Source organism: Canis aureus, chromosome 4, assembly GCF_053574225.1.
Source record: "Canis aureus isolate CA01 chromosome 4, VMU_Caureus_v.1.0, whole genome shotgun sequence".
Taxonomy (NCBI): domain Eukaryota; kingdom Metazoa; phylum Chordata; class Mammalia; order Carnivora; family Canidae; genus Canis; species Canis aureus.
Window position 1 is genome coordinate 21,672,006 of NC_135614.1, and position 25,142 is coordinate 21,697,147.

Consider the following 25,142-nt stretch of genomic DNA (forward strand, 5'->3'; position numbering starts at 1 on the left):
AATTACCAGAATTGAAGAGTGTTGAGTGGCTTATTATATGGTAATTTATCCAGAATTACTATACCATCAGTAACCATTGGAAAATAGAATAGGAACACAGATCCTTTTGACAATAGCAACAGTTAGAAGGTAGAAATAAACTATGATAAATGTGTAGGACCTATTTCGTGTTTTCTTTCTGTCAGGTTTGTACTTTAACACGAGAAGATAACCGCTCCTTGGGGGTTATCCCTCAAGATGAGCAGCTGCATGTGCTACCACTCTACAAACTCTCAGACACAGATGAGTTTGGCTCTAGAGAAGGAATGGAAGCCAAGATCAAGTCTGGGGCCATTGAGGTGCTCACACCCCGTCGTAAAAAAAGAAAACGTTTTACTCAGCCCGTACCTCGTTCTGGAAAGAAGAGGGCAGCAATGATGACAGAAGTTCTCGCACATAAGATAAGAGCTGTGGAGAAAAAATTCGTCCCTCGGGTGAAACGGAAGAACAACTCGACAAGCAATGGCAAGACTTCGTCGCTGCCGCTTTTAGGTGAGGCCTGTGGATACTGCTGAATTTTTGTGCATAACTTCCAGTGGCTGAAGGGTTAGGACTTGAGTTTGCACCTTATTTCCCCTTTCCTTTCTCTTTGCTGCTCTCTTAGGAATGTGGCATTATTCAGGGCAGGGGGGAATAGGGGCACCTTGGTGGCTCAGTCAGTTGAGCATCTGCCTTCATCTCAGGTCATGACCCCAAGGTCCTGGGATTGGGCCCCTCATGGGGACTCCCTGCTCTGTGGGGAATTTGATTCTCCCTCTCCCTCTGCCCCTGCTTGTGCTCTTCTCTCTTTTTCTTTCTGCCATATAAATAAATTTTTTAAAAAAGACAACACAACTTTAGATAGATATCAGTTAAGTTAGATAATTGTTCTTAAACTGCGTTTATTTTTAATACAGATTGGTTTAGAGTTCACAGTAAGACACTGGGGGCACCTGAGTGGCTCAGTGTTTGAGCATCTACCTTCATCCAGGTCTTGATCCCAGAGTCCTGAAATCAAGTCCCACATCAGGCTCCCCATAGGGAGCCTGTTTCTCCCTCTGCCTATGTCTCTACCTCTCTCTGTGTGTCTCTCATGAATAAATAAATAAAATCTTAAAAAATAAAAAAAAAAAAAAGACACTGACTACATACATGGAAACAATTTCTACATACTTGCCAAAACCTAAAGTCAACAAGAAAGTGACCCATCAATGTTTCTTGGTATTTCTTCCACTTATGCTCTCTCTCTTTTTTTTAAATATGTTTTTATTGTTTGTTTCCCTTCTGTTTTGAAGTCCTACTCCTCCTCCTTGGCATACATGAAATAACATCACTTCCTTGAAGTCTTCCTGGGTCAACTTTAGCATCAGTTTAAGTAATGCAGTCAACAGGTATTACTAAGCACCACTTTGTGCTGTTGTGGGTGTTGGAAATGTAGCGGTGAAAGAGGAGAGGGAACCCTGTGCAAGAATACCGTCACATATGGCTATCAGAGAATGATTTGCTGAGAATGTGGCATTTCAGTCAAATCCTCAAGCCAATGAGAATCATCAGTGTCTTTATTTGGAGAAACAGTATTCCAGGCAGTGGAAATGGCAAATATAAAGGTCAGGAGGCAAGAACCTAGAATCCTTGAGTCATGCAAGGGGGCCAGTGTGGCTGAAGCAGAGCATGAAATGGGAAGAGTAGGTGATAGATCAGAGAAGGAAAAGGGATGTTTGAAAAGTTAACCCCAGGCTTTGTAAAAGAAGAGAGGACTATAACCTAATTCAAACCTAACGTTCTGTTTACTGGTTTGAAACTGAGAAACAGGGCAGCCCCGGTGGCCCAGTGGTTTAGCGCCGCCTGCAGCCCTGGGTGTGATCCTGGTGACCCGGGATCGAGTCCCACATCGGGCTTCCTGCGTGGCGCCTGCTTCTCTCTCTGCCTGTGTCTCTGCCTCTCTCTCGCTCTCTCTGAATGAATGAATAAATAAATAAATCTTAAAAAAAAAAAAAAAAAAAAAAAAGGATCCCTGGGTGGCTCAGCGGTTTAGCGCCTGCCTTTGGCCCAGGGCGCGATCCTGGAGACCCGGGATCGAATCCCACGTCGGGCTCCTGGTGCATGGAGCATGCTTCTCCCTCTGCCTGTGTCTCTGCCTCTCTCTCTCTCTCTCTCTTTGTGCCTATCATAAATAAATAAAAATTTAAAAAAAAAAAAAAGAAAAGAAAAGAAACTGAGAAACAGGGCAGCCCCGGTGGCTCAGCGGTTTAGCGCCGCCTTCAGCCCAGGGTGTGATCCTGGAGACCTGGGATCGAGTCCCACCTCGGGCTCCCTGCACAGTCTGCTTCTCCTTCTGCCTGTGTCTCTGTCTCTAATAAATAAATAAAATCTTTAAAAAAAAAAAAAAAAAAGAACTGGGAAACCTTAGGCAGAGTAAAGAAAAATAGGGTGATTGTAAAGAAGCCATCTTAACCACTCAGGAGAGGGATGATGGATGGAGGAGCATATGAGAAATGTCCCGTCCTGGATGTTTATAAGGCAAAGACAACAAGATTTCTCATAAATCTGGAGTGTGGACAAAACGAAGTGTCGGTGTTTATCCTGATGTTATTGGTCCGAAGGAACTGGAAAACTGGAGGAATCACCGAAATAAGAAAATGGGGAGAAAAGAATAGATTTGGAAAGATACAGAGGGAGATCAGAAGCTTGATTTGGGGCATGTCAAATTCAGGACACCTGTCAGACAACTGTTAGGAAAAGAATTGTTTAAGAATATATAGTTCAGAGAAGAGATGTAGGCTAGAGGTAATGATTTTTTTTTTTTAATTTTCTGTATTTATTTTTAAAGCAGGCTCCACATCCAGTGTGAAGCAATGGGGCTTGAATTCACCACCCTGAGATCAAGAGTGTACGTTTATTTTTTTTATTTTTTATTTATGATAGTCACACACACACACACAGAGAGGCAGAGACACAGGCAGAGGGAGGAGCAGGCTCCATGCACCGGGAGCCCGACATGGGATTCGATCCTGGGTCTCAAGGATCACGCCCCGGGCCAAAGGCAGGCTCTAAACCGCTGTGCCACCCAGGGATCCCAAGAGTGTACGTTTAACTGAGCCCCCCCAGACTGCCCCTCAAATATTTTTTTTTTATGATAGTCACAGAGAGAGGGAGAGAGAGAGAGAGGCAGAGACACAGGCAGAGGGAGAAGCAGGCTCCATGCACCGGGAGCCCGACGTGGGATTCGATCCTGGGTCTCCAGGATCGCGCCCTGGGCCAAAGGCAGGCGCCAAACCGCTGCGCCACCCAGGGATCCCCCCCCCTTTTTTTTTTAAGATTTTATTTTATTTATTTATTCGTGAGAGACACACAGAGAGAGGCAGAGACCAAGGCATAGGGAGAAGTAGGCTCCTCGTGGGAAGACCAGTGAGGGACTTGATCCCAGGACCCTGAGATCAGGACCTGAGCCAAAGGCAGATGCTCAACCCTGGTGCCCCTAAAAGATTTTAATACATAATAATTCTTATTTCATCTATGTCTTGATCCTGGCCCCACCTCTTCAAAATTTTTTATGACAAATTGCAGAAGTCATCTCATGTAATCAATTACTTCATCAATATTTGTCAATAAAGGATAAGGAATGTTTAGAACCACAATACGCAAAACAAATAATGTCTTACTACCAACCCAGTGCTCAAATTGCTCCATTTATCTCCTAAATGATTTTTCTTTTTTGACATTTGGTTTACTTAATCAGTATCCAAACAAGTTCACACATTATAGTTAGTTGATTTGTCTCCTAAACCTTTTCTTACTTAAATCTTGCTTTTTTCCTATTTTTCTTCCTTTTTTCTTTTTTACATATAGTAGAAACCATTATCCTATAGAGACAAATTCAGCTTCAACTTTAAAAACACTTAACTATGGGGGCATCTGGCTGGCTCAGAAGGTAGAGCATATGACTCTTAATCTTGTTTGAAGTGGTGAGTTCAAGTCCCTCATTGAGTGTAGAGTTCACCAAAACGACAACAGCTGTAACAAACCAGAAAACAAAAAAATCACTTGATATGGCAAGGCCACTGTCTGAATTCTACATTCTTGTTTCTTCACATGAGGAAGCACAGTGTTTGATGGTATCTCTTTGTGATCTTAAGGTTGATCCATGGTACCTGTGTTGTCAGCATGAGTCTTTTATCTCCTGGTTTTAAAAACATGTACTATCATGTTCTGTATTCATTGTTCCATTAGAAGTAACAAAGTCTACCATTCTTCTCATTCTTTTTTCCATTTGTTAGTTGATTTGCTTTTCAAAAGAAATATTGTCCTGATCAATAACATGTTAATTCTGAGGTATGGTTCATACGGAGAAATTAGAATAAATGCTTCGCAATTTGATTCTATTGATAGTATTTATTATTTTAAAAGATTTTAATTATTTGAGAGAAAGTGTGATCATGAGAGAGAGAGAGCCCACAAGCAGGGGCAGAAGGAGAGGTGGAAGCAAACTCTCTGTTGAGCAGGGAGCCCAATCCCAGGACCCCAGGATCATGACCTGAGGCAAAGGCAGATGCTTAATCGATTGAGCCACCCAGACACCCCTATATATATTTTTTATTTATTTAAATTCAATTTGCCAACATCTAGTATAACACCCAGTGCTCATCCTATCAAGTCAGACACCCCTGTATTTATTACTACTTAGAGTTTATATTTCAGCCCACATTAATTGGGCTTCTTTCCCCAAATTATATATGAAAATGCTTTAGAAATCCTTTAAATTGTGCCATCTTTAATCGGTAGAAACCCATCATGCTGGCTTCTGAACTTAATTTTGTCATGACCCCAATTGTCTCTGATAGTTTCTTCCTTAGCTGCTGTTCCGACAAGATGTTCTAGGTTCATCTTATATAATCCTGCCCCATATATAAATTCAGCCATCTCTCCACGGAGTCCAAAGAAAAAAATACACCTTGGATTTATACTGATATTCAACTTTAGAATTACAGGGTATTCCTTAACTTTCTTTCCTTTTTTCTTTTCTTTTCTTTTCTTTCTTTTCTTTTCTTTTTTTTTTTTTTTTTTTTCTTTATATATTTGCCAGGAGATTTGCCTTATTTGTTTTTTGTAAAATGAGGGAAATGACTGGGCGACATTTATGTAATGCTAGGAAAGATTCAACAAAGAGATAGTGGAGAGGCAAGGCAGGGAGAATTAGCATTTTTTTTTTTTTTTTTTTTTTTTGCTTGCAGCTCCATTTTACACTTAATTTAGTATGTTTAAGATTCACTTACCTGATTCTATGCTGCCTCTAAAAATTCCTATCATATTCAATCTTTGTGTCATTCCATAATAGCATCTTTATAAGCTATGTTTTTAATAATATATATCCTTTTAGTAGCCCTCTGCACAATACTTGTCTTACAACTCCTTGTCCTTTTGTAATCTGACCCATAATTTTTTAAATAGATTTATCCATTTCAGTGAAATACTCCTTTTTTATTTATTTATTTATGATAGTCACAGAGAGAGAGAGAGAGGTGCAGAGACACAGGCAGAGGGAGAAGCAGGCTCCATGCACCGGGAGCCCGACATGAGATTCGATCCCGGGTCTCCAGGATCGCGCCCTGGGCCAAAGGCAGGCGCCAAACCGCTGCGCCACCCAGGGATCCCTCAGTGAAATACTCCTTAACTATTTAAAAGTGAGACCAGGCAGTGTGCTTGGGTGGCTTAGTTGGTTAAGCCTTGGACTCTTGCTTTTAGCTCAGGTCATGATCTCAGCGTTGTGAGTTCAAACGCTAAGTTGGGCTCTGCTCTGGGACTAGAACCTACTTAAGATTCTCTCTCCCTCTCCCTTTGCCCCTCTCTCCACTCCCCTAAAAAAGAAAGAGAACTGGGGCACCTAGTTGGCTCAGTCAATGGAGCATGAGACTCTTGATCTCAGGGTTGTAAATTTTGGTCCCTCATTGGGTGTAGAGATTACTCTAAAAAGGTAAAAGTAAAATAAAAATGAGAACGGTCTCATTTATACTGGCTTCGGCAGCATATATACTGAAATTGGAATGATACAGAAAAGATTAGCATGCCCACTGCACAAGGGCAACCTATAAATTTGTGACGTGCTCCAAGTTATTTATTTTTTTAAGCTTTCCATGTTTGTTTTTTATAAAAAATTTTTTTTTTTTTTTATAAAAAAATTCTTATTTACTTATTCATCAGAGACACAGAGAGGCAGAGAAATAGGCAGAGGGATTAGCAGGTTCCATGCAGGAAGCAGGATGTGGGACTCTGTCCCGGAACCCCAGGATCAAGCCCTGGGCCAAAGGCAGATGCTCAACCTCTGAGTCACCCAGGTGCCCTACGCTTTCCATGTTTAAAAAAAGGAAGAGAAGGAATTATCTTGTCTCCAGGTTGTATTGTTTGAGGGTGAAATTGCCTTTTTTTTTTTTTTACATCTTATTTATTGATAATTTTTTTATTGGATTAGGTCAATGTTTGCTGTTATATTCTTTTTTTTTTTTTTAAAGATTATATTCCCTCTTCTATGTTTTAATATTCTTAAAGACATGATATTTATTTACATGGATACTTTTTTTTTTAAGATTTTATTTATTTATTCATACAGACACAGCTAGAGAGAGAGGCAGAGAGACACAGGCAGAGGGAGGAGCAGGCTCCATGCAGGGAGCCCGATGTGGGACTCGATCCGGGGTCTCCAGGATCACGCCCTGAGCTGCAGGCGGCACTAAACCGCTGCGCCACCAGGGCTGCCCTGCTGTTATATTCTTAATTATTTTAAAACATGGCCATTTTACTTTTTCTATTACTTGACCTAAAATCAGCTGCTTTCACACTTCCAAAAATTTTTTTAGAACTTCAAAACATGGAGAATATCCTGAAAGAAAATGTTTCCATTTGATATGTGGTTTGTGTGGTTATGTCAGAATAGATTGCCTACAAGAGCCAATGTGATAATAGAGATCTACCTTATTAGTGAGAAAGAAACAAAGCTTAAATGAACTTGCTCTTGATGGTCACAAATGACTTATTTCAACTAAAAATTTTTAGATGATTTCCCTTTGCCTAATAATTGAGTTTGCTGGTCATGATGTTTTCATGACCCAGAAATATTCATAAACTATTACTTATTTTTACTTTTTTGAAAATGAGACTATGCAGTACCTAAAATGTATCTAAACATCTTTGGGTAGAAATACTGCTCTAGATTGTGTTATCACCTGCATCGTATTCTACTGTATGATTTTAATGTTTATTTCATAGCCAATTAGGTCATTTCTAATCTCTTACTATTTTAAGCGATGGACATCCTTCTCGCTAAATCTGTGTGCTTATTTATGATTATTTGCAAAGAGAAGAGTTCTTTAAGGAAAATAATTGGATGAAAAAGCATACTAAACTACATGCAATTTTTAATGCCTGCTTGTGTGTTTGATTTAAAGTCAATAGAACAAAACTGACCAAGTTCACCATCATCGATGTTTTGTTATATTATCCTTTGTATTTCTGTGTTAAGATACTCAGAAACAACTACCCAAAGCAGTATTGTACTTATCTTTGCATTTGGTGTCCTTTTCTCTGTTTAGGGAATAAAACAGAAGCCTTGCAACTTGAAATAAAAAGTGAAACTGAACCCCATTTTATCTTCAAAGGTTCGGACAACACTAAAACCTACTCACTGACCCCATCCATTCCTCACACATTGAAAGAGGCAAACATATCTCCAGGTTTCTCCTGGTCCCCTAAGACCACATCAGCCACAACAGCTCCCTTTAAGAATGATGTGTCAGTTTCTTACGGGTTTTCAGAAAGAAGTAGCAATCCCCACTGCACAATGCCTTCTGCAAGACACAGTGGTGCTAATGCAGCTGCTGGGGAATGCACTGGAATTGCACAGCCTGGTGAAGTAGTTGCTCTTTCCACCTTGTCTACTCCTGTGACAGAGTCCCTGGTTTATTCTGAGCCTTCCACTGGTCCATCTGAACAGCTACCTTCTAATCATCCAAACCAGCAAGCCCCATTCACCACCTCTCCTCATGACCTTACATCCTCTCTGGTGGAAGAAGATGAGCAGCATTCTGATGCAGATGAGCCTCTATCAGATGACCCCCTATCAGATGACCCCCTGTCACCTACTGAGGAGAAATTGCCCCACATCGATGAGTATTGGTCAGACAGTGAGCACATCTTCTTAGATGCCAACATTGGTGGGGTGGCAATAGCACCTGCCCACGGCTCTGTTTTGATTGAGTGCGCCCGGCGAGAACTTCATGCGACCACTCCTGTTGAACACCCAAACCGGAATCATCCCACACGCCTTTCCCTTGTTTTCTACCAGCACAAAAACCTGAATAAGCCCCAACATGGTTTTGAACTAAACAAAATTAAGTTCGAGGCTAAAGAAGCTAAGAATAAGAAAATTAAGGCCTCAGAGCAGAAAGACCAGGCAGCTAATGAGGGTCCTGACCTGTCCCCTGAAGTTAATGAATTGAACCAAATTCCTTCTCATAAAGCGTTAACATTAACCCATGACAATATTGTCACCGTGTCCCCTTATGCTCTCACACATGTTGCAGGGCCCTATAACCATTGGGTCTGAAGGCTTTTCTCCCCTTAATGCCTTTGCTAGTGCAGTGTATTTTTTCAAGGTGCTGTTAAAAGAAAGTCATGTTGTCGTTTACTTATCTTCATCTCACCCATTTGAAGGCTGAGGTTAAAAAAAAAACAAAAATGGGGTGGGTGTTTCTTAACTGTGACTATATTTTGACAATTGGTAGAAGGTGCACATTTTAAGCAAAAATAAAAGTTTTATAGTTTTAAATACATAAAGAAATGTTTTGGTTAGGTGTTAACCTTGATAGAATCACTCAGTTTGGTGCTTTAAATTAAGTCTGTTTACTATGAAACAAGAGTCATTTTTAGAGGATTTTAACAGGTTCATGTGCTATGATATAAAATCAAGATACAGTGTTAACTCTACACAGCTCCTGGTGCTTACCCACATCAACAGTTAAAAATAAGCTGCATTATTATGTCATGGTGCCATCGTTCCAACATCTTCCAATCATTGCTAGAAAATCGGCATATTCCTTTGAAATAAACCAATGAAATGTTTTCTCTCAAAATATCTCCTATATAAAATAATTCAATATTGTTAATGGTTGGAGGCTGTTCATAAATTGTAAATATATATTTTAAAAGCACTTTCTATTTTTAAAAGTAACTTGAAATAGTATAGCATAAGAATCTTATTGTTTATTGTTTGTGCATATTTGCATACAAGAGAAATCATTTATTCTTGCTGTGTAGAGTTCCATCTTGTTAACTGCAATATGTATTCTAATCATGTATATGGTTTGTTGTTGTTTTTTTTTTAATGTTGTCCTTTCTCATGCAAATATTAGCTACTTCTATAAAATAGTTAGAACATGCAAAAATTGTTAATTTTCTCTAAAATTGGAATTAGGAAGCATATCACCAATATCTGTTAACATTTTATTTGGAACTAAGTAAGCGTGGTCTCTTCTGATTTATCAAGCAACAGTGGCCCCAATTTACTTTAACTCCAGCTTTCTGAATATAATCATGAAAGGTTTTTCCAAAAGGAGATGGGACATAGTAGTATTCAGAAGAGTCAAATGCTTCTAAAGTTTCAAGGTGGATAAAATTTAAAAATTAAGTAGCCAGAACCCTACCCATCCCAAATTGCCTTATTTGTTCTGAAACTCAATCTGGTAGAGTAAGAATAAAATTCCTATAGAAATCTTTTGAAAAGAAATCTCCTAATGTCATCATATATCCACACATCCCAAACAGTAGAAGTGGTGTTCAAAGTATGGTATTGTCCATTAAGAGCTAATCCAAAGTAGTTTATCTAAGCATTTTAGTTTTAGGGAAAAAACTCATCTTCTCTGATAATTGCCTATGTTCTAGGTAACAGGAAAATAGGCATTCCGTTTATGTTAGCCTTCCCATTATTTTTTCCCATTACTTATTGACTCATTTTATAACAAAACAAAAGGGATTGCCCAAACAAAATGTTTAGAACAAGAAATTTCAATGAAATACTTGATTCTATTAAAATGCAGAGGTGCTATAACATTCAAAGTGTCAGATACCTTGGGAGTGTGGAAAACCTAAATAATGGTGCTTCTCCCTTGGAAATGCCATAGGAAGCCCACAACTGCTAATACTCAACAATTTTGGTGCAAAAGCAAACAGTTCCAGCAAGCTCTAAAGAAAAACTCATTGTAACTTATATTAAAATAATACATGGTGCAAAGTATCAGTTTCAAGCTTTTGACTAATCCAAGTGAAGGAATATGAAGGGATTGTATATAACAAATATCCATTGGTAGTCCATCATCTTGTACAAGTAGATTTCTGCTTTTTGAATATGTAAAGTAGGGTGATTCATTGACTTTAGTATTTTGTGTGCCTTAGATTTCCGTTTTAAAACATGTATATTTTTGTGAGCCTAAGGTTTCTTATACATATAAGTATATAAATAAGTGATTGTTTATTATTTCAGCTGCTTCCTTAAGATATTTACTAGTATTAGACTATCAGGAATACACCCTTGTGATATTTCGTTTTAGATATTAGGCCTTAGCTCCCACTAGAAATTATCTCCTCACCAGATTTAATGAATCAAGTTTTAAGACCCTTTAACCATCCACCCATCTTTCTTCCCTTCAGTTACTGAACGTCTGCAGAATTTAAATAATAGCTTTTGTTTTTCTTTGAATTGCCACCCATGACACAGTAAGCATGAAGAATTAAAATCTTAAAAAGATGCTTTTATCCTTTTTTTTTTTTTTTTTCCCAAAGAAACAGTAAATTTCCTTCAAAAGAATCCATTGTAGGGGCGCCTGGCTGGCTCAGCCAGTAGAACATGCGACTCTTAATCTCAGGTCTTGAGTTCGAGCCCCATCTTGGGCATAGAGTCTATTTAAAATTGTAAAAACAAAAAGAACGAAGGAATCCATTGTAATATATCTGCAGCAGTTCAAATCAGTGTCACTACCGTTGAGTAAGTTTCTTAAGAAACTTGAACCACCAGTGTTATTTAGGAGAATACTGGGATTTGTGAAGTTGGTTGCAGTTGCCCAAAGCAAGTACATGAAAATATCCCTTCTCAACTGAAATGTTATAAAATGTTCCATTATTATAATTAACACCATCAATGTCCTGTCTCAATTGATAACACCATGGTGGGAACCACTTGTGATTCCTACTTTGTTGGACTCTCATAAGTTAAACAGTTTACCATCCCATTATCTGCCCTGTGATTTTTTTTTAAGCTTATGCTTATTCAATGTTCTCCAGCATTTGTGATTGTATGCTAGTGACACTGTTTTAGAATGCTTTTATGAAGCAAGGAAATAAATTTGTTTGAAATGACATTTTCACTCAGAAAACTGGTCATCTAACATTATTTCTGCACCTTTTATTATGTTTTACTAGAACGATCACCTTTGGCTTTACCCATCTTACAGTACTCAAAATGAGTTTTTCAATCTTCTGCCCTTGTTCATGGTATAATTTAATTAATTGATACATGACCCCCAGTTAACCCGACCTGTCCATACTATGTTACAAACTTACTAACTACAATGAGCTGTCTATTTTAGAATCCTACAAAAATATCACACTGCCTTTCAAAATCCCATTTCTAATGGCTCTCGGCCGTGGTTGAAAAAAATTTCTGCTTATCGGCCTTACCTACAGCTTTCCAATTCATCCACAAAGTACCAACTACATCATGTCATAGACTTAGCTGAAATATATTAACTGAAAGTGAGGCTTGCTGAAAATGTATAGCTGTAGGTAAATTTTTACATGTTAGCAAAATGTTTGCAGCCTTAACCTTCCAACATCTTTGTTATGCAATCTGCATGTGGATGAAATAATTTAATTTGTTAAATATAGAATTTCAACTAGATGAGATCCATAAGCAATTTACTTAAGACATAACCCCAATACATAATTAATTGAATGCATACCCTTGTGTAAATGAGATAATAATTCATGCAAAGTAACCTACTTCCTAATGTTATTACTTAAGTGGACTCAAACTGATTATCATTTATTCCACAACAGCATGTATGAAAATAACTCAAACTACTTAAGTTTATTCCTTAAAACATCCTATTGAGATTTCTTTTTTATCTGCGACAAAGTTTTGACATTGCATGACAACTTCCACCAATAGTGGGCACAGGATTTCCTTTGAATGTGCCGAGTAAATCAGTAGCTGTATATGACTTTTAATAATATATAGCTATCTTCTATTTCACAACTTCTTGATGCATGGAAATTTTCTTTTTGTCTACATTTAGTATAACTGTGAATTTTGACCTTTTGTAAAGATTTATGATGAGAATTGTGAAATAATATGGTAGTGGCCTCTCACAGCTCTAGAAGACACCTCAGAAGTCATATAGTTCAATCACTGGGGCCCAGAGAGCAGATGTTAATGTCAATGTGTACTTATGTTTATAATTAGAATTGAAACAATCAAAGGAAGGCCACTTTATGCTTAGGAGGACTCGAGGAAACAAACTCTATTTGCTCACCCAGAGAGTATCTTACCACTGGGAAATAACCTTATTGTGGTACAAGTAAAGATTAAAAAGGCTTTTTTTTTTCTGTTGGGTTTTCTTGCTTTTTGTTTTTCTGAGAAATTCTGGAAAGCCAGTCAAATGAAGTTGGATCAAGATTCCCCTGCCTGCAGAGTTTTGTGGGCCTTGTGTGGGAAATCTAGCTTTTACCTATGAAGCTATCCTGTTAACTCATCCAACAAAATGTGGCAGTAGCCTGAATTAGCTATTTCAAATATATATATACACACACACACCAGGTACTTACATAGTACAGGCTTTTATTTCTCCTGGAAATATGCATATACAAGGAGGTAGAAAAAATTGAATGAAAGGGTTCGGGAAAGTATACCCATTGTATATACTACCTAGCCATGGTTGTACAGTCTATTCACACCTCTTGCCAATTGGCTTCACAATTAAGTCCTAGCATAGTTAATTTTGATGTGATTGTCTACATATATTAGAATACTGTTTTATTGTGCACAGCTCTGAAACTTTCCTGTAAGTGTATTGAACTTGTAACTTCAACATCAACAGTTGAGGCACACTTCAACTAGGTGATACAGTGTCCTGATTCCTGAAGAGTCTGGATTTACCCAAATCAAATTGTGCTCCACATTGTGCTTTCTTCTAATAGATTTAGGAAATGAGGCCATTCATGGTTCTGGAATGCAAGTCAAAAAATCAGCGTGTCAGAAGCTAAATTTGTGTATTTTCTTGGAATGTGCTGAAATTTATTGGCTTTCTTTCCTCTCTTGTGTAAAATAAGAGTCCTCTGTTAATTTTAGAGATGGTAAAACTGGCTTTTATGTAAGACCTCACTTTTTGTCCACATTGAACTCTACAAACTTGAATTCTCTGCTTTCCAGTATATCTGGATGACTTTCATTCAATTCCTGTTCCTTCTGGGCACCCAATCAAATACTATTGTTCACTTCGAAAAGCATATATTTTAATCCTTCAGGTAATGCAAAGATGTAATATAACTTGCTATAATTAAAGCAAAACTTTGTCTAAGGTAGGGATGTTATTATCAGATGTTAAACATATGACCTGACTTAACTGATTTGTTTGAGTGCAACTTGGGAAACTTTTGTTTAGCGGTATAAACCTAGTTTTCCTAAAAATAGAAATTCTGTCCCTAGCAGCTGTGATGAAAGGCATTCTCTCTTGTCTTGTTCATCAGGAAAAAATCTTGCAGCTGTCAGAAACATGTTCGCTTTTGGAGAAACAGTGTTGAAAAGTAATTTCATTTGTTCTTCATTTGGCTAGGTATAAACTTAACCATCTTTGACCAGAAACTCTGCTTGTTATTATTTTTCTTTTTTCATTTTACTGAAGCCATGGTGTCACTAAATGTACTTTCTTTTTCTAGTTTTGATTCTTTCCTCTGATTTTCTTTAAATTAAAACTATGTCGCTTCCCCTCTCTATTCTGCGTCCACTCCCCATGTCCCTACACAAATACACATGGTTCTTGTTAAGAATAGCAGTCATCTTGGTCAAGTTGTCTTTTCCTGCTTTCTAAAATCCTGATTCATAAGTATTTTGTGGAATAATACCAAAAGGGATCACAATCTTTTATTCAGTCATTTTCTGTCGGAGGCAAATTCAGTTTTTAGGATTATAGTGGTCATGAGACCACAGGTGAGCATCCACTTTTTAACAATCCCAACAATGTTTGACTCTCAACATGTTTCTTGGTGTTTGAGTGTTTTGCAAGAACTTGTATCAGAAGTTAAATATTCTAGCACTATTCCTATATAGCTTTGCTATTTCTCTATAATGCATCATACTAATTATTAGTGGTTTGACCAGTGGCTTTGAATTAATAATGGGTCTGATTTATACAGTAGACAATTTTTTTTCACATGTTTTATCCCCCAGCCCAGTTTTGTGGATGGTCTTTACTCTCCAATGTAAATTTACCCCTTCGAAATTTGGGTTTTTGTGATAATAGGAACTATTCTATAATCTGGGTGAGAAAGATTTAAAAAATGAGCTGAAAGTAGTTTGAGAATTCTTAAAGATGAGATAGATCAGGTATTTGGAGTTGTGAATGTACTAGGGGGAAGTTAAGGTGCAGGAAGAAGGGAGAATTGTGTTCCCATCAGCAATCTGCAGGTTCACTCCACCATCTCAACACCAAAACATACTGTAATAGCTTTTCCCACCTTGTAGCAGTTTATCTGAAAAAAATGAGGAACCATTGTGAATGTAAATATGGTAGTAAGAAAACTTATAACCCCTAGACTTTATAATGTTTTAGGTTATCAAACTGCTTTCACTGTGTACTCTCTTTGTCTCCCCAACACGGAAGGTTGGACAGATGTCCAAATATTCCTCTTACTGGTGAAGAACCTGCAGGTTGGCAAGAATAGCAAATGCCTTGCTCCAGTCACAGAGCAAGTCCACCCATCTGAGATCAAACCATTTCAATTCTGCAGACTGACTGCTAAATGCATTTCTGCACCATAAACTATGACTTACAGAGTGTTATTGAGCAGAAATTGTCAGACCTGATCTAAGAATAATGCAAAACCTACTTATTGTGTGCAAAACATGCTTCTCAACTTTGTTTCCATTATTTATTTAGCCAGTGATTTTTGTATGCATACTTTGGAAGGTCTCCCCAAATTCCCAGGACTTCTGCATTAGGGCTTAGATTAATGAAGCTGTAGTTTTCCCCCTGTAAGTAAGCTTTTTAATGAATAATGTCCCTGTATTACTAAAACAAAAGGAAACCTCAGTAATATTTGTCTAAAAATATTATTTTTTTAAAAACTGAGATCAGCAACTCATAATCAAAGTTTAATGTATTTGTTATATTGAAATGCAGGTTTCTAGAAGGGAATGTGCTGGGTAAACTGACTTAGTTCCCAGGCCCCCGTGGTAAAAATGTAAAGTTGTTGGCATCTCTTAAGAGTTAGTAAGTACTGTCTCCCACTTATTTAAGTATTTTGTTTTGTTTTTTGTTCTGCTTTGTTTCCAGCCACGTAAAGTGTCCAAAGTTTAAACATATCTTTGCCCAGAGAGTTAAGAAAAATAATGAGATGTATTTGTAAAGTTTTGGGTAAGCTCTTTATAATTATAAAGAGGTGGGATATTTTGGCATTTCCATCAGTACATTTTGGGTTACTAATGAAAAACCCAAACTTACCTAAATAATCAAATAAATTCCACTTTTGATGATTTGGTTCAATAACTGCCTATCCTCACTAATGCCTGTTTGTGATATTATAAAATGGCTGACAACATAGGACTTTACAAAAACAGCTCTTAGAAAAAAAAACAGAAACAAAACAAAGACTAAATATTTTATTAATATGTATGGTCATTTTTTTTAAACTTCTATAACAGATAACATTGTGATAGGTGCTTTAAGAGAAATATTTTTCCAGAAATGGTTTTATAGTAAATGGGGGGGCAGCTTTTGCATTGTGATGTATGGGTGGATAGTCATCTTTGAGTTACTAAGAAATCATGAAGTGTTCCCTGAAGAGAAACTCATAAAACTATTTGGCAGAAAGAAAAGCATTAATTTCTAGTTTCTTTATTTTCTCTTGTGTTATATGGTGGCCTATATCACGTGTAGATTCACGTGTATATCAATACTTTGGCTCAAAGGAGAAGACAGTGCTTATCAATAGTGGGTGTAAAATATTCAGATTCTTCATTATGGGGAAATAGAGTAGCATTGACTTTTCAATAGAGAAATACCAATTTCACAAGTTAATATTCCTGTCTCTAGGTGACTTTTTCTCTCCTTTGAGTATATTTACTATTTATTTTGTACCTTTGATTTTTTTGCTTTGGGGGATTTATTTTTACCTATTGCAGTCCTACTGTATTAAATATCCCATATAATGAAATAAGTTAGTAAGGGAAAGATTTTAAAACTCCATAAAATCTGGTTTGGGTTCTTAATATATGGGAGAAACAGTTTCAAGAAAAAGCACTTCACCATGCAGAAGGGAAAGAGTAGTCTTAATTATGATGACTTCAATTCAGGATCAAGATGTAGTGCTCTGCATACAAGGGAACACTTACTAGCAGTACTTGAAGACTTGTGAGTTGGAATTGCATGTTACTTGAAAGACCTAATTAAGCTAAATTTTGGTGCACAGCAGTTGTACATGATTTCATGTTTATGTAGCAAAATGCATTGAAATGTACTAGTATTGAAACATACATGTAAAGATAGTTGTGGAAATTGTCTATTATATTTTCCTTGTGTGTCTCATTTATTTAGAGCACAAAGTTTTTTTTTTAAGTGTTCTAACTGAATAAGGCTAAATGAATACTGTAATTGAAATTATATTTTAAATCTTTGTCATGAGTTTTTAAAAAAACTATTGCAAATTGTATCATTCCTGATTACACAGAACTTTGTGGGTGGTTTTAAATAAATTTTATACTTCTATTTTGCACCTGGTAGTCTAATTTTTCTTTCCTCTTCAAAATAATATTTTAAAATTTTAATATCCAATAAAAATCACACATTTTTAACTATAAAGGACTTTGAGATTTAACATTTGGAGATGTCCAATTGTGTGCATTATGCCCAACATAAAATCAAGATGGAATCCTTACTTTTTTTTTTTTTTTTTACACTTTGGAGGGTCTTTTTTTATTTTTTAAGTAGGCTCCATGTCCAATGTGGGGCTTGAACTCATGACCCTGAGATTAAGAATCACATGCTCTACTGACTGAGCCAAGCAGACACCCCTTTGACACCCTTATTTTGGGATCTCTGGGTGGCTCAGCAATTTAGCGCCTGCCTTCCGCCCGGGGCGTGATCCTGGAGTCCCCAGATAGTCCGACGTCAGGCTTCCTGCATGGAGCCTGCTTCTCCCTCCACCTGTGTCTCTGCCTCTCTCTCTCTCTCTCTCTGTCTCTCTCTCTGTCTCTCGTGAATAAATAAGTCAAATCTTTAAAAAAAAACAAAACCCTAATTTTGTACCAAAACCCTTGAATTTTATATAAATTATTTAACTCCCACAGTAATGCTATTAAGTAAGGACTTTTACCAACCTCACTTTACAGATTAATTCTGAAGTTTAACCTAGTAATTGTCAAAGCTTTAAATCAACTTGGATCGAGACTAACTCATGCCCTCCCATACATTTTTTGTTATTTTAATAAACAATTCTGAACACAGTATGCTAACAGTATTTTAAAGTTCACATCCTAATGTATTTAATAAAACCTGAAGTGAAAAAAAAATTAATAGGCTTTTAGTGATATTATAGCAAATATCACAATGTAATAAATTACTTTAAATTCATGTAATCTGAAAAAAAAATAAAAAAATAAATTCATGTAATCTGGTCCGGTTGCTAGATCATGTGACTCCTAATCTCAGGGTTGTGAGTTCAAGTCCCATGTTGGGTGTAGAGTTTAAAATTAATTGATTAGAAATCCCTGGGTGGCTCAGTGGTTTAGCGCCTGCCTTCCTCCAGGAGTGTGATACTGGAGACCCCGGATCGAGTCCCACATCAGGCTCCCTGCATGGGGCCTGCTTCTCCCTCTGCCTGTGTCTCTGCCTCTCTCTCTCTCTCTCTCTCTGTGTCTCTCATGAATAAATAAATAAAATCTTTTAAAAAAAATTTATTGATTGAGGGGGATCCCTGGGTGGCGCAGCGGTTTGGCGCCTGCCTTTGGCCCAGGGCGCGACCCTGGAGACCCGGGATTGAATCCCACGTCGGGCTCCCGGTGCATGGAGCCTGCTTCTCCCTCTGCCTGTGTCTCTGCCTCTCTCTCTCTCACTGTGTGCCTATCATAAATAAATAAAAAAATCAAAGAAAAAAAAATTTATTGATTGATTGATCTGAAACCCAACTCCCCTGATGTAGCATCTGGTATTTCTCTTCCTTCTAGTAATGGGAACAACTCCCTCCCCGACCAGAACTCCTCCTCAGGTTTACCTGGGCACCTAGAGACTACATTTTCCACCTTATTCCTGGCTGGTTGAAAGGCAGATATGGGGCAGCCCGGGTGGCACAGCGGCTTAGCACCGCCTTCAACCCAGGGTGAGTTCTTGGAGACCCGGGATCAAGTCCCATGTCAGGCTCCCTGCGTGGAGCCTGCTTCTTCCTCTGCCTCTCTCTCTCTCTCTCTGTCCCTCATGAGTAAATAAATAAATAAAATCTTTTTAAAAAGGCAGATATGGGAGTTAGGCTGACCATACAAACATGGGCATCACACTAAGTAATGTCAGAACAGCAAAACACAAGAAACTCAACTTAGGATGACCTACTCTCCTGACCCACCTATCAACTTTGTCTTTATACAAAAGTAAGTATTCTTTTCTATTATTTTGCTCCTGCTAAACAGTTCAATGAATGTTGTAACTAAAAATCCACCTCACAAGACAAGTATCATGTTTTTTTTAATCTTCAGGCCAAATATACTGTTTCTTTCCTCTAGTGACACAGTTTCTAGATTCTGTATCTTAATACTCTCTAGACAACAGCCTATTTATTTATTTATTTATTTGGCTCTGTAGGATGCTTAACCAACTAAGCCATCCAAGATCTTTTAAAAGATTTGTGTAATTTTTTTTTAAAGATTTTATTTATTTATTAAAGAGAGAGAGAGGCAGAGGGAGAAGAAGGCTCCGTGCAGGGAGCTGGATGTGGGACTCGAACCTGGGTCTCAATCCCGACACTCCAGGATCATGCATGCCCCAGGCTGAAGGCGGCACTAAACCACTGAGCCACCCAGGCTTCCCAAGATTTGTGTAATCTTTTAAAAGCCGATCTCAGGAGTGCTGGGGTGGCTCAGTTGGTTGACAGACCAATCTTTTTTTTTTTAATTCATTTTAAAGAGACAGCTATAGACAGCTATCGAGAGCTTATGCAGGGGAAGGGTAAGAGAGAGGGAGAAGCAGACTCCTCACTGAGCAGGGTGCCCTAATTGGAGCTCCATCCCAGGACCCTGGATCATGATCTGAACCAAAGGCAGATCCTGGGATCCCTGGGTGGCGCAGCGGTTTGGCGCCTGCCTTTGGCCCAGGGTGAGATCCTGGAGACCCGGGATCGAATCCCACATCAGGCTCCCGGCATGGAGCCTGCTTCTCCCTCTGTCTGTCTCTCTTTCTCTCCCTCTCTCTGTGACTATCATAAATAAATAAAAAATTAAAACAAAAAACAAAAACAAAGGCAGATCCTCAGTTGACTGAGCCACCCAGGCACCCTGAGAGACCAACTCTTAATTTCAGATCAGGTCTTGATCTCAGGGTTGTGAGTTGGAGCTCCACCAAGGCACTGCCCTTGGTACAGTCTCCTCGAGTTTCCCTCTCCTTCTCTCCCGCCTTGGGTGTGCTCTCTCTCTCTCTCTTTTTTTTAAATCAACTTTTAAATTTTTTAAAAAGATTATTTATTTATTTATTTATTTATTTATTTATTTATTTATTTCATGAGAGAGAGAGAGGAGACAGAGGAGAAGCGGGCTCCCTGAGGAGACCCCAATGGGTGACTGGATCCCGGGTCTCCAGGATCAGGCTCTGGGCTGAAGGCGGTGCTAAACCGCTGAGCCACCCAGGCATCCCTCTCTCTCTCTCTTTCTCAAATCAATAAATCTTTTTAAAAATGATAAAAAATAGGGGTGCCTGGGTGGCTCATCAGTTAAGTGTATGCCTTAGGCTCAGATCATGATCTCCCAGGACCCTGCATCGGCCTCCCTGCTCAGAGGAGAACCTGCTTCTCCCTGTGCTGCTCCCTCTGCTTGTGCTCTCTCACTCTCTCTGTCAAATAACTAAAAATCTCTTTAAAAAATAAAAATTGGGATCCATGGGTGGCGCAGCGGTTTGGCGCCTGCCTTTGGCCCAGGGCGCGATCCTGGAGACCCGGGATCGAATCCCATGTCGGGCTCCCGGTGCATGGAGCCTGCTTCTCCCTCTGCCTGTGTCTCTGCCTCTCTCTCTCTCTCTGTGACTATCATAAATAAATAATAAAAAAAATAAATTAAAAAAAAATAAAAAAATAAAAATTAATGGGATGCCTAGGTGGCTCAGCAGTTGAGCATCTGCCTTTGGCTCAGGGTGTGATCCCGGAGTTCTGGGATCGAGTCCCACATCAGGCCCCCTCCATGCCTGTGTCTCTGCCTCTCTCTCTCTCTCTCTCTGTGACTATCATAAATAAATAATAAAAAAAATAAATTAAAAAAAAATAAAAAAATAAAAATTAATGGGATGCCTAGGTGACTCAGCAGTTGAGCATCTGCCTTTGGCTCAGGGTGTGATCCCGGAGTTCTGGGATCGGGTCCCACATCAGGCTCCCTGCATGGAGCCTGCTTCTCCCTCTGCATGCGTCTCTACCTCTCTATGTCTGTCATGAATAAATAAAATCTTTTCTTAAAAAAATTTTAAATTAAATTAAAAATAAAAACAGATCTCAGATCATGGTATTTCTCTACTTAAAAGACCTCTATGGCTTTCCACTGCATTTAATATAAAACCAAACTCCCTACTTAGTCTGTAAAGCTCTGGGAATCCAGCTCCTGCCAACCTGTCTGCTCTCATTTATCAGGCTCCAGCCACCGTGAGCTATATAGTTCCTTGAAGAGGCCAAACTCTTAACTCAAACCCTTTGTACCTTTGCTTCATCCCTACCTTCAGATTCTCACATGGCTAGATCCTTCCTGTAGTTCTCATATCAGCTCAAATGTCTTATCTTTTTTTTTCTACACTCAGAGATACCAATATTTATTTATTTAGTTAGTTAGTTTCCAAATGTTTATTTAAATTCTAGTTGGTGGGGCTCCTGGGTAGAATAGTTGGTTAAGTACCCAATTCTTGGTTTCTGCTCAGATCGTGATCTCAGGGTTGTGAGATCGAGCCCCACATGGGGCTCTGTGCTCACACGCAGTCTGCTTCGGTTTCTCTCTCCCTCTCCCTCTTCCCCCTCCCCTGTTCTCTATCTCAAAATAATATTAATTAATTAATTAATTAAATTCTGGTTAGTTAATATGTAGTGCTCAGTTCCTTGATCTTATCTGGGCACCTTCTCTCTCCTTCACTTGAACCTCCTTTTTCCAGTCACAGAATGGAATATAGCATCCCTTCCAAAATCATTAGCTCAAATATCTCACATCATGACCTCAACCTCCTATCTGCTCTGTTTGGGAGCTGTTTCCACAGCACTTTTTCTACCTCACTAGAGTCTCCGTTGATCCTTCCTCATATACAATCTTTCCTTCTCTGGCTTATTTCCTGATTTCAATAATTCTCTTGCCAACACTTTACATTCTCTTTCTAATCAGCCCTTTCTGGCAGTTTAAAGAAAAATAAGTGGCCAAAGATCAAGGAAAATCCCCTCTCCTTGCCAGGTACCAAATTTGTTACCAGGCTATTTCATAAGACGTGAATGAAAAGAATTTTAAGAAACAGGTATTCAAAAGCATTTTTCAAACAAGATTTTTATTTTCTTTCAAACATTTTTTTAAATTTTATTTATGAGAGAGAGAGAGAGAGAGAGGCAGAGACACAGGCGGAGGGAGAAGCAGGCTCCATGCAGGGAGCCTGATGTGGGACCCGATCCAGGGTCTCCAGGATCAAGGCGGCGCTAAACCGCTAAGCCACTCAGGCTGCCCTTTTCAAACATTTTTTAAAGATTTATTTATTTAAGGGCACCTGGGTGGCTCAGTGATGAGGTCTGCCTTTGGCTCAGGGTGTGATCCCAGGGTCCTAGAATCAAGTTCGGCATCAGGCTCCCCACAAGGAGCCTGCTTCTCCCTCTGCCTATGTCTCTGCCTCTCTCTCTCTGTCTCTCATGAATAAATAAAATCTTTTTAAAAAGTAACATATTTATTTATTGGGGTGCCTGGGTGGCTGAGTCAGTTAAGTATCTGCCTTCAGCTCAGGTCATGATCTCAGGGTCCTGGGATTAAGCCCCACATCAGGCTCCCTGCTCATGGGGGAGTCTGCTTCTGCCTCTGCCCCTCTCCCCTGCTCCTTCTGTCTCTCTCTCTCTCTCTCTCTCTCTCACTCTTTCTCTCTGAAATAAATAAAATCTTTAAAAAATGTATTTATTTATTTTAGTAATCTCTATCCCCAACATTAGACTAGAATTTTTCTTTTAAAGATTTTATTTATTTATTCATGAGAGACACACAGAGAGAGGCAAAGACACAGGCAGAGGAAGAAACAGGCTCCATGCAGAAAGCATGTGGGACTCGATCCCCAGATCCGAGATCACGCCCTGAGCCAAAGGCAGAGGCTCAACCACTGGCCACCCAGGCGTCCGGGGACTAGAATTTTGACCTCAAGATTGAATGTCACATCTCTACTGACTGAGATCGCCAGGCAACCGTTAAAACTTATGTTTATTGAGGCATAATTTACATACAGCAGAATTTTACCTTTACATGTGTTCTCTGAGTTTTGACAAATGTATATAGTTCTGTAACAATAATCAAGATATAGAATAGCACTGTCCAATAAAAAACTAATTGAGGGGGGCACCAGGATGGCTCAGATGGTTAAGTGTCTGCCTTCAACTCAGGTCATGATCTCAGGGTCCTGGGATGGAGCCCCATGTCAAGCTCCCGGCTCAGTGGGGAGTCTGTTTCTTCTCCCTCTTCATTTCCGCAAGCTCATGCTGTCTCAAATGAATAAATAAAATCTATTAAAAAAAAAAAAAAGAAAACTATGAGAGTTCTATTTGTAATTAAAACTTTATATAGGATAGTCACATTAAAAAGGTAAGAAAGAGGGACATCTGGGTGGCTCAGCAGTTGGGCGTCTGACTTTGGCTCAGGAGGTGATCCCGGGGACCCAGGATCGAGTCCCATATGGGGCTACCGGCATGGAGCCTCCTTCCCTCTCTGCCTGTGTCTCTGCCTCTCTCTCTCTGTCTTTCATGAATAAATAAAATCTTTAAAAAAATTTTTTTTATTAAAAAAGTGTATGTAAATAAAAGAAAAAGTTAAATTAGAAAGTAAAATTAGGGCAGCCCTGGTGGCGCAGTGGTTTAGCGCCGCCTGCAGCCCAGGTTGTGATCCTGAGGACCTGGGATCGAGTCCCACATCGGGCTCCCTGCATGGAGCCTGCTTCTCCCTCTGCCTGTGTCTCTGCCTCTCTGTGTGTGTCTCTCATGAATAAATAAAATCTTTAAGAAAAATTTTTATTTTTAAAAGTTAAAATAAATAAAATTATTTCTAATTGTGTATTTTATTTAACTTAATATGTCCAAAATAGTATTATTGGTTTTTAAATTTTTATTTATTTATTTGAGTGAGAGTGCATATGCAGGAACAAGAGGGGTAGAGGGAGAGGGAATCCTCAAGCAAACTCCTGACTGAGTGTTGAATCAACATGGGGCTTGATCCCAGAACCTTGAGAACATGACCTGAGCTGCAATCAGAAGTTGGCCACTTAAAAAGACTCAGCTACCCAGGTGCCCCCCAAAATAGTATCATTTTAATAGTAATGATGAGGAGGTACCTGGGTGTCTCAGTCGGTTGAGCATCTGCCTTTGATTTGGGTCATGACCTCAGAGTCCTGGGATACAGTCCCACATTGGGCTCCCTGCTTAGTTGCTCAGTGAGGAGACTGCTTCTCCCTCTCCCTCTGCCTGTTGCTCCCTTCTTGTGTGTGGCTCTCTCTCTGTCAAATAAATAAATAAAATCTTAAAAAAAAAAAAAAAATAGAGGCCAGCCTGGGTGGCTCAGCGGTTTAGCGCTACCTTTTTATGGCCCAGGGCCTGATCCTGGAGACCTGGGATTGAGTCCCAGAAGCATGGAGCCTGCTTCGCCCTCTGTGTCTCCGCCTCTCTCGCTCTGTGTGTGTCTCTCATGAATAAATAAAATATTTTTTAAAAATTAATAGTAATGAAGAGGTATTTTTCATTAAGTCTTTAAATTTTTTTTTTAATTTTTATTTATTTATGATAGTCACACACAGAGAGAGAGAGGCAGAGACACAGGCAGAAGGAGAGGCAGAGACACAGGCAGAGGGAGAAGCAGGCTCCATGCACCGGGCGCCTGACGTGGGATTCGATCCCGGGTCTCCAGGATCGCGCCCTGGGCCAAAGGCAGGCGCTAAACCGCTGCGCCACCCAGGGATCCCTAAATTTTTTTTTTTTTTTTTTTTTTTACTTGAAAAGGTAGATGCATACCAAAGTAATTCCAAACATACTTAAAATTTTCCTTTAAAACTTTCCAATAATTGGGATCCCTGGGTGGCTCAGCGGTTGCGAATCTGCTTTTTGCCCAGGGCATGATCCTGGAGTCTCAGGATGAGTCTCCCATCAGGCTCCCTGCATGGAGCCTGCTTCTCCCTCTGCCTGTGTCTCTGCCTCTCTCTGTGTGTGTGTCTCCCATGAATGAATAAATAAAATTAAAAAAAAAAAAAAAAAAGAAAGCACAGAAAATGTAACTGGCATGCGCAGCATTACCACAGCTGTTAAGAGCAGGAGCCAAGTTTGAACCAAGGCATTCTGGTTCCTCAGCCTATACTCCTAACTTCTGCTTTCTTCCAACCACCCCTACCTGCTCCATCTTGAGTAATTCAGAGTAAGGG

At 39.1% G+C, this 25,142-nt stretch overlaps 1 protein-coding gene, 1 long non-coding RNA gene and 1 other non-coding gene across 7 annotated transcripts in view; 2 read left to right on the forward strand and 1 right to left on the reverse strand.

Moving 5' to 3' along the window:
• Positions 1-17,049, forward strand: part of TET1 (tet methylcytosine dioxygenase 1) — a 139,195-nt gene extending 122,146 nt beyond the window's left edge. For all 4 annotated transcript variants that reach the window (XM_077894760.1, XM_077894759.1, XM_077894762.1 and 1 more), the window contains 2 exons: positions 186-531; positions 7,602-17,049. In XM_077894760.1, coding sequence (XP_077750886.1) covers positions 186-531; positions 7,602-8,614 — 1,359 coding nt within the window. In that variant the 3' untranslated portion in view covers positions 8,615-17,049. The remainder of the gene's footprint in view (positions 1-185; positions 532-7,601) is intronic.
• LOC144312280 (uncharacterized) overlaps positions 3,695-25,142 on the reverse strand; it is a 106,360-nt gene continuing 84,912 nt past the window's right edge. The window contains exon 3 of one of the 2 annotated variants that reach the window (XR_013377772.1): positions 3,695-4,032. This is a non-coding gene — a long non-coding RNA (uncharacterized LOC144312280). Of the gene's footprint in view, positions 4,033-12,897; positions 13,285-25,142 lie in introns of those variants that run through there. The other variant, XR_013377771.1, reaches the window with a different exon arrangement.
• LOC144313160 (U6 spliceosomal RNA) lies at positions 6,025-6,131 on the forward strand. Its single transcript, XR_013378888.1, has one exon. It is a non-coding gene; the product is annotated as a U6 spliceosomal RNA (small nuclear RNA).